Genomic DNA, 10,041 nt, shown 5'->3' on the forward strand with positions numbered 1-10,041 from the left:
AATATTTATTCCAAAGATAACTGGTAATCACTTATATTAAAGGCACTATGTCAATGTAAAATTGTTGATTGCAATTGTTGTAGAGTCCTGAAGTACTGCTATTTAAATAAAATGCTACTTAAATCAAAACTTAAACTGGGCAGCCAAGAGGTGGAACCAGATACATGCCTGGAATGGAGGGTGGAAAGCCTCGTTTCCCATATGCAAGGTTAGATGGAATTGTTAACTTCCTCTTCTCTCTGTAAATAAAAAGACTCCTTATCACTTTCCAAAAACAGAGGGGCAGAAAGTGATCTTCAAATCATGCCGCAGCTAGTACTGTAGATCGGGGCGTCAGAGTCAACCTTTGAAGGTACAAAACAGGAGGCTGATTTACATGCTGAGTAGGTGTTGCCCTTTGGAAACATGAAAACATTTCTGTTTGTCAGTCACCATGCACGGTCTTGCTCTGCCTGGTTGTGTCTTCTTGGCAACTCAGCCCCTATTGCCTGCTTGATTCCATGTGCTGGTGTATAAGGGGAGTACATTCTAAAGAAACTTTGAGCTGAAAAATGGATTTTGACTGCTAATGAGTATAGCCCTAAATATACATTTATTATCTGAAAAAATGGGAGGGGGATCAATTTACATGCTGATTCTAGGCCTAAACATGGATTTTAGTGTCCAAAACCAATGGTCATCTTATATACATCAAGCTAAGTAAGACCCTGTGATTCATGGTATATATAGATTACTAATGGGTCTGAGATTAATAGACTCTTCTTACAAACGCTTAGAACACTGTGGTTCAGTTTGTAAAGTCAGCTTATCATTAATCAACATGCAAGGGTCTCTCATTCAATCCCTGCTCTGCGCTGAATGCAACTCACAGCATGCAGAGGCTGAAAAGGGGGAAACTAACCATGGTTCCTTTCTCTTCTTCAAAAATGCAATCAGAAATGCAGGATGAGGATGGAGCTCAGCTGCTGTGCCAGCTGTTCCTCACTGTCTAGATTCACACACAAAGAATACACACTTGGATGAGACACTGGAGAAAAGCTAATTCCAGTGAAATTGAACTTCATCAGGGAGTCAATGTCTTCAGACTAGGAATTAAGCTTGATTCTAATCATTCATTGCAAAGGTTGAAGATAAACAGACCCTAACTGTTCAGGACGACATGAAGAAAGAGTACTCAAGTGAACAGCTGGAGCGTTGGTGGTACTAGTGGGACCATAGCCCAGCAAAAGCACTGGAGAGGTCAGCAGGGGTGAACAAAATCAACCAGACACAGAATATTACTAACATTTGGAAGTTAAAACCAATTATTACATATTGTGATATTACTACATTTTGCCTCAAACTGTAATAATAAATTAACATTATAAATCACATTGACTTACCCAACACACATATCGAGGAGACCCTGTTCCAAACCTATCAATAGAAATAAAATCAGATTTAAATTATTTTTAAACACATTTGCACTTATAGTTTCAAAATTGGAAAAGTAACATTGAAATACCTGATAATCAAAATGTGGTTCTGGATCTCAAGTGAAGATTTTGTGTATGGATTGAAGGATTACTTTAGTGAGAATCAACATTTATAGTATCAAATGAGGGCAAGCAAATTGACTTATTCTTGCATCAATCTTTGTAACAGTACGTAGGATGCATTCCTTCAGCACAGTTTCAATCCAGCAGCAGCTTGTCACATTTTACCTGGAATAACCTGCTTTTTGCCAAGTTCAACCACCAGAGGATCCCGGATTAAAGAATTATCAAACAAAGTTCCATCTTCCAGCTTCCCCTGAGAAACATAGTAGGGGAAGACAGTGCATCAGTTCTCTTGCATTTACAGCCATAACAATGCACAGAGTTAGATCCACCATTCAACATTATTACAAGTAGTAATCTCTAGCGTCCAACAATATCCCACAGTTATCTCTTGCTACCACGTTGGGTATCCTCCCAACATTTGAAATAACCCAATGCACAAAGATCTCCAACATCACTAATAACCCCGACCTAACCAACAATCAATAACCCAAATGAAACCAATTCCCAATAACTCATACTCACCATATCTAAAATATTACTAGGGTTTACTACTGATTTTGTACCAGTCAATAATAATGTAAATGATGATGATATTTAGAGTGATAATAATTATGCAGAGAAAAAAAGATAAACAGATAAGAAATGTTTGACATATACAAGTTTAGTGCACCTTTCTGGTGACCCACATACTGTCAATGATTTTCAATGCCATTTCACAGGCATGTGATTTACATCTGCAGCCTGGTGTGGTACAACTGAAGGTAATTACGTGCAGGAATTCTAGGCTCAGGTGAACATTTAAGATTAGCTTCTGCCTGTTCACAACCTCAGGATGTCCCGAAGCATTTTTATAACTAATGAAGTGCTTTTTCCTAAGTGTGGACATTATTGTAGTTTAACATACTTTGATTACTACCCTTCTTCATTCACTCTCTTCAACGCTGGTGACATCTACAAGATTCACTAGAGTAACCCAGGCTCATCTGATAGCACATTGCAAACTCATGACCACTTCCATTTAGAAGGACAAGGGCAGATACATGGGAATGCCACCACTTGGATATTTCTCTCCAAGCCATTCACCATCCTGACTTGAAAAAATATCGCAATTCCTTTAGGGTCAATGCGTCAAAATCCTGAAACTCCCTTCCTAACAGCACAGTGGGCACAATTCAAGAAGGCCGTTCACCACAACCTTCTCATGGGAACGTAGGGATAGGTAACAAATGTTAGTCCTGGCAGTGAGACCCACACAGAGTCATAGAGATGTACAGCACGGAAACAGAACCTTTGGTCCAACTTGTCCATGCCGACCAGATATCCTAAATTAATCTAGTCCCGTTTGCCAGCATTTAGCCCCTAGCACTCTAAACCCTTCCTATTCATATACCCATCCAAATGCCTTTTAAATGTTGTAATTGTACCAGCCTCCAACACTTCCTTTGGCAGCTCATTCCATACATGCACCACCCTCTGTGTGAAAAAGTTGCCCCTCAGGTCCCTTTTAAAACTTTCCCCTCTCACCTTAAACCTATGCCTCTACTTTTGGACTCCCCTACCCTGGGGAAAAGACCTTGACTATTCACCCTCTCCATGCCCCTCATGATTTTATAAACTTCTATAAGGTCATCCCACAACCTCCAATGCTCCAAGGAAAATAGCTCCAGCCTATTCAGCCTCTCCCTATAGCTCAAACCCTCCAAACCAGGCAACATCCTTGTAAATCTTTTCTGAACTCTTTCAAGTTTCACAATGTCCATCATATAGGAGGGAGACCAGAATTGGATGCAGTATTCCAAAAGTGGTCTAACCAATGCTGCAACAGGCACAACATGCCCTCCCAACTCCTATACTCAATGCACTGATCAATAAAGGCAAGCATACCAAATACCTTCTTCACTATCCTATCTACTTGCAGCTCCACTTTCAAGGAACTATGAGCCTGCACTCCAAGGCCTCTTTGTTCAGCAACACTACCCAGGACCTTCCCATTAAGTGTATAAGTCCTGCCCTGATTTGCCTTTCCGACATGTAGGAGAATAACAAGAACTCTGCAGTGGTTCAGTATTTTGAGCATGGAATCCAAAGTTCCCTCGGTCTCAAATTTGAAGCTTTGCTATTTTTACCAATGTTTGAGTACATGCATCACTCATTTTCCCATCCTCCCTGCAATGCTTTGCACTTGTCTATAATTAAATCAAACTGTCCGCATACTTACTTTTGAAGCTGCCTCCTCTGGTCTGTTGCACCATACAGTCATAGACTTATGTAGCACGGAAACAGACCCTTCTGTCTAGCTTGTCCGTGCTGACCAGATATCCTGAATTAATCCGGTCCCATTTGCCAGCATTTGGCCCATATCCCTCTAAATCCTTCCTATTCATACACCCATCCAGATGCCTTTTAAACGTTGTAATTGTACCTGCCTCCACCACATCCTCTAGCAGCTCGTTCCATAAATATACCACCCTCTGTGTAAAAGTTACCCTTACAGGTCCCTTTTAAAACTTTCCTGTCACCTTAAACCTATCCCTTCTAGTTTTGGACTCCCCTATGCTGGGAAAAAGACCTTGGCTATTCACCTTATCATCCATGCCTCTCATGATTTTATACACCTCTGTAAGGTCACCCCTCAGCCTCCGATGCTCCAGGGAAAAAGCCCCAGTCTATTTAACCTCTCCCTATAGCTCAATCCTAGCAACATCCTTGTAAATCTTTTCTGAACCCTTTCAAGTTTCACAACATCTTTCCTATAGCAGGGAGACCAGAATTGTATGCAGTATTCCAAAAGCGGCCGAAGCAATGTCCTGTACAGCCACAACAGGCCATCCCAACTTCTATACTCAATGCACTGAGCAATAAAAAGTGTGTGAAACATCTTCACTATCCTGCCTACCTGCAACTCCAAGGTCTTTCTGTTCAGCAACACTCCCCAGGGCCCTACTATTAACTATATAAGTCCTGCCCTGATTTGACAAGGGATATTCTAAACCTGCCACTCCTCAGCCTATCTGATGAAAATCCATGTAATTTGAAATAATCTTCTTCTCTGTCCACTACACGATTTTGGTGTCATCTGCAAACTTACTAACCACACCTCCTATATTCACATCCAAATTGTTTATATAAAATGAGGAAAAGCAATGGACCCAGTACCCATCTAGTGATCAAAAACAGAAGTTGCTGGAAAAGCTCAGCAGGTCTGGCAGTATTCGCGGAGAGAAATCAGTGCTAACGTTTGGGGTCGAGTGACCCTTCCTCAGAACTGGCGAGTTTTCTGAACGCGGGTCATTCGTGTAATCCCGGCTAGAAATAACGCGGGCTTGAAGACGCAGAGATCTCGTGACAGAGTTGGCTAACTAAAGGGGCAAAAAAGAAAATGCAACTCAAGACTTTCCCAAATCTAAAATCACTAAACGTGGATGGAATATTGCACTCGGTGCTGGCTACAAATGAATCCATTTAAGATGCAAAGCTAAAAGCGATACGGAGGCTACACTGACGTGTCAATTTGTTACTTGCTCTGGGTTTCTGATCACTGGATTACAAGTTTATCCTATAAATATGCCCTGAATCAAACTAAGTGACCGTTAGTTTCCAAAGGGAATGATCCTTCGCGCCAACATTTTATAAGTACAGTGCATTATTTGCTGAAGGAGGGGGTTATTTTACTGGATTAAGGAATATTATTGCTGACGTGTTATTGCAGGCGGACACCCCCCCCCCCCTGCATTGGCCTCCAGACATGCAAACATTCCCAGGTTTTATGTCAAATGCTACACAAGTATCAAAAACACTTCGGCTTACGCAAGCATTTGCGAGAAAGGAAACTTGCGGTGTTTTCTTACAGTGTAGTGGATGTGAAGAGTGTCTCCAAATTGCGATAGCTCAGGACAGCCTTCAGGTTTCAGCTATTTTTTAAAAAAAGACAAAGACATTTGGAGATCAGAAGAAATACAGGAAGGCGTTGTGTTCGTCTATCAGTTGTCAACTCTCAAATGTTAATACTGAAAGTAACCGTTTCCAGGGAAGATGGCTTTAAAAGAAATCTGCTCACCAAGACTTCCACTTTAAGTTCTTGCCCGTTTTCATCCTGGCTGGCGGTTCCGTTCAGTAAGGCAAGGATCAGAGATAGGAGCGCAGCTGTACTCATTTCTGCCCAGAGACAGACAGGGTGAGTGAACCCAGTCAACAGACACACACACACCTGGATTACAACCCAGCCTTTCCACGGCGTTGGGAGACAAATTGTAGCCCTCCACTATCCCGGCAGTCTCTTTTACCAGCGAGCACCGCCTAACTCCATTGGTGAATGTCAGGGTCTCGACTCATTTCCTACAATTCTGGGCTGCTCGCTACATGGCATTTACTTCCTCGCCCTGTCCGCCACTAGGATGAGTCCTACTTTCCAGTGGGGATCTCCACCGTTGGAGGGACGACTATAAAAAGGGGCTCCTTCCTTCCCCCATCGGGGATTTGGGGTGGATAGTGTTACATGCAGCAGTCTCATTGAATAGCGGTTTAAGTAATGTCTCACTGGGTGCCCAGCTACATGTCGTTTTAGTAGCTTGGGGGAAATGCATTTTTTTTTTGATTGAGTGTTTTCGTTTGCAGCCATTGTTTAATGTTTTAAAGCGGCTCCATTTAAAATTTTGGCGCCACTTCAGGCCCCAGCCTCCTGATCTATGGGCACCTCCTGCAGGTGGAGGGTGTGTGTGTGTGTATATTGTGTGTATGGGGGGGCGGGTTTACCGCAGGAGAAAGGAAGGGTGGTGCAGGTAGAGGGGAAAAGCAGACAGGAGAGGCTCCTCCAGCTCTTGGCCAACGTGGCCATCAACAGGTCCAGGAAGTGAGTAGGGAGGGCCCTGTAGTACCCAACTGTTTGCCCTTCTTCCATGGCTATGTCCACGTTCCATTGTCTATTGAGAAGGAGCACGTAGTGTTCACTGGGATGCCTACAGGGCGCACCATCACCTGATATCAAAATTGTGTTTAAAATATTGTTACGTTTGCGTTCTAGTTCTTTTAAGTTGACTGTTTTGTGGCCCCAACAAGGGCTGTTCAAGACGAATCAACATTGTTCTAAAATTCCCACACTTCTGGATTCCAGGACAAAGAGAAATGCTGCACTGAGGTGTTGACTTTCCGAGGAGACAAAGCATACAGGGCCTCCGTTTCAAAAATGCGGCTACATAAAGTAAAAGGTAACATTGCCATTGGTCTGGTAGGACAAAGAGAGAGACTACTGGTTGTGGTTTAACCTGAGGGTCACCACACCTCAGGTGAGGGGAGAGGTTGAGAAGGGAAGTCTGATTTGATTATTGTCACGCCATGGTGAGTCCTCAATAGAACTCGCCAATGCAGACACCACCAATGTCACCGGCAGCCCAAACTCGACTCGGCCACCGCCACGAGTCCGCTTCGGGCACAAACTGCCCTCCGCCTCCATTAAATTTGCACTGGACACTGCTGGGAACCCAAACTCGAGCAGCACTAGGAGCGCCTCGTTGATGGGGAAGCTGCCAGGAGCCCAAACACGCTCTGATGTCACTGCCACGATCCCTGCTACTGGGTTTACTCACCACCAGTAAGTAAAACAAAATAAAAAAAAAACCAAAAGTGAAAAACAAATGAAAAGAAATGTGGACAGAGCAGACTCAGAAGCCCTGCTCCACTGCCATCTTCATGGTAAAGTCAGCCAGTGCAGAGTGTGAACCTATGCTGTTGGCATCACTGCATTACAAGCCAACCAAACTATCCAGCCAAAATGCCCCAATAATCCCCCATCTCTGGACACTGACATATGACATACCAGTCAGTCTACATCATCATGGTACATTTCTGATACAGTTACAGTACACTGCTGCAATTTAATGCTGCACTTTGGAGTGCAATGCAGCTGCAAGGACACTGTACAGGGATAGGCAACAAGTTCAAATTGAACCAGTCTGCTCACTTAGCGCCTTTGACTGCACATGGCATCCTTGCCTTGCCACATCCTTGACCACAACTTAAAGGCTCACAGTACTGCTGTATTATCTGCCCTTTTAGTGCAGACACAAAGCCAGGAAGTTTGACAGAATTCATAATTAAAGGAGTGGGCATCGTGCTGTATGGCTCATTGCTACACCATTCTTGTGCCTGTACCACATGTCAGCACCTTAGGTGGCAAAGTCACTATACATGCTACAAGCAAACAACCATGTCTGAGGGGAGCAGTACTAACTCAAGTCCAGGGAAGTAGCCAGTGAGGGAGTCCCGGCATAGTAAGTCAAGGCTAATGTCTGGTATCAATCCAGGGGCTTGGGCATGGGCATGGTCAGGTGTCCAATTAGGCTTTGAGGGTCAAGGGGCTCACACCTCTACAGTTTGGAGGGTGGGTCATGGGCGGTCCTGCAGGTCTAGAGCAGTCAGTCCAGGGATTCACAAAATTATGGTTGGGGAGCTGTCAGGTATCTGGCCACTCCTCATTCATGGCTCTCCAACTAAGTCATTAAGGGGTTTGGGCCATAGGTAGTCATGGGATGCACCCCCTAAAAGATTCAGGGGGCAGGAGGGGGATTACCAGGGGGCCGATGCTGCAGATCAGACACAGGGAACCTGTGAACCCAATTTGCATGCAGAGAGCATGACAATAGTGAGTGGGGTAACTTGGTATATAAGATGGGGGTAGGGTAGGAGGGCAGGGCAGGGCAGGGCTCTTCTGGCACAGTGATAGCATCCCCTAGCAGGAGGCCTGGGTTCAAATCCCATCTACTCCAGAAGTATGTAATAACATACCTGAACTGGCTGATTAAAAACATTTGTAAGGTACAGGGAGACATGATAGAATATGGGAGGGAAAAGGGGCCACACAGGAGGTTCCATTGGTGAGGAGGCTTCTGGGAACAGTGCCCTGGCACGTCTGGAATGTTTACAGATTTTGCCAAGGGGGTGGTGTTTGTTAAGTGGGCAGATGCAAAGCCGATGGGGTTGATAAACATAGCCCCTCCCTAACAGGAAGAGGACGTTTAGGTGTTCACCTACAGGGAAAAGGTAGAGCCTGGAACTCTGTCTGAGGAGTGTCCACTATTCACGGGCTAATGGCTGAACCCTGACAATGCCTGTGACACAATAGCTCGGTCCGCGCACCAGAGCTGCACAAAGTTGCAGTTGCCTGTGATTTACCCGTTGCCTTCACTCGGTACACTGTACCCTCTGTACACCTTAGTCCAGGGCGCATTGTGGAGGTTCAGTACTTGCAATGTTGCATTTGTGGGTAGACCAAGACTCTCACAGATGGAACATATTTACAAAAGTGAGAACTTATAGTGAAGGGGCACCTGTATGCTCTAGGAAAGTCGTCTTCCTTTCCCCTCCAACATGCCTCAATGCAGGCCAGGGTTCCACAACACTGGTGGAGCCCATCAGCCTTAAAGATCTGGTCAGATGACTTCAGGGCCATTTTTGTACAGAAGACCCAGACATGCTGAGTGTGCACCCTTCTAATCTTGAACTCCCACAGGGTTAAGGATGGCAGGCTGGAGGCAAGTGGCTCAGCCATCTCTGGAAATGTCCTGTGAGGAGATTCTGGGGAGCCTGTATGTGGTCCTGCTGGGTATCTATTGGCACCACTGTCTGAGGAAGGGGTACCTAGTATGAGATTTAGGTTCCTTGTCCCTGTGCCATTCTGCTGGTGCCAATGGCTAGAGCAATGAACTGCAGGTCTGTTCACATATCCAGTTGATTCTGAGACTGTTGGAAATGGCCCTCCATGGCAACCAAACTGTCCACGGCAGCAGCCAATCACGTGCCTGGAGGCAAAGTCCCAGTTGCATTGCTGCAACCTTTGTCAGGTTGCCCAGTGCCCCCAACAAACCTACCTGTCGCTCTGATGTTTGGCTATGCATTTGATTGAAGTCCCTGATTGCCCTGACCACAGGTGCTAGCCTGGCCAAGCAGATGGCTGGTCTCCAGCAGTCCTCAGTGCCAGCAACCTGGGGCTTTTCTTCCTCTGCCAGTGCAGAGATGTGGCAGTGAAGTGCTCATCAGCACGTGCTTTCAACTCAATCTAGGTAAAACAAAAACAGAAATAGCTGGAGAAACTCAGCAGGGTGGGCAGCATCCATGGAGAAAAAGCAGAGTTAACAATGAGTCTGTATTCTTGCAAATGATCCTGATGAGTGGAAGACAAAACACTTCAACAAAATGTACCCTTGTTCAGCAATACACAAGTTCTGTGATACCAAATGACTATTTGGATTAGAAGTAGTCTAATTAGATTAATCAAAATTGAGAGGGATAATAAGACTAGATGTCAGCACTATAAAATCTGAAGGCAAATGTCAGGTTAGATGCTCGGGATTATTTCCTTAGAGTGGTTACCCCCTATTGGGTAATAAATTATTACAATGCTTTAGAAGGGAACTTTTGAATAAAACAAGCTGTATTGTTTAAGCATCTTAGTAAAATGTCCTATGTTAAAAGTTGCTCTATAAATAGAAATTGTTGTTGATTTGTT

General features: G+C 44.5%; 2 protein-coding genes across 4 annotated transcripts in view; both read right to left on the reverse strand.

Moving 5' to 3' along the window:
• The window catches only part of fkbp11 (FKBP prolyl isomerase 11), a 10,338-nt gene extending 882 nt beyond the window's left edge, over positions 1–9,456 (reverse strand). Inside the window, exons 1-5 of one of the 3 annotated variants that reach the window (XM_048618953.1) lie at positions 5,599–9,456; positions 5,390–5,452; positions 1,704–1,791; positions 1,383–1,416; positions 169–239 (exon numbers count right to left, since the gene is read on the reverse strand). In XM_048618953.1, the coding sequence (XP_048474910.1) occupies positions 169–239; positions 1,383–1,416; positions 1,704–1,791; positions 5,390–5,452; positions 5,599–5,694 (352 nt within the window). In that variant the 5' untranslated portion in view covers positions 5,695–9,456. The other 2 variants (XM_048618954.1, XM_048618955.1) reach the window with 2 other exon arrangements.
• Positions 9,457–9,575: 119 nt separating this feature from the next.
• The window catches only part of LOC109926329 (ADP-ribosylation factor 1-like), a 28,125-nt gene continuing 27,659 nt past the window's right edge, over positions 9,576–10,041 (reverse strand). The window contains exon 6 of the mRNA XM_048618951.1: positions 9,576–9,591. Coding sequence (XP_048474908.1) covers position 9,591 — 1 coding nt within the window. The 3' untranslated portion in view covers positions 9,576–9,590. The remainder of the gene's footprint in view (positions 9,592–10,041) is intronic.

Source organism: Rhincodon typus, chromosome 41 (assembly GCF_021869965.1).
Source record: "Rhincodon typus isolate 14 chromosome 41, sRhiTyp1.1, whole genome shotgun sequence".
Taxonomy (NCBI): domain Eukaryota; kingdom Metazoa; phylum Chordata; class Chondrichthyes; order Orectolobiformes; family Rhincodontidae; genus Rhincodon; species Rhincodon typus.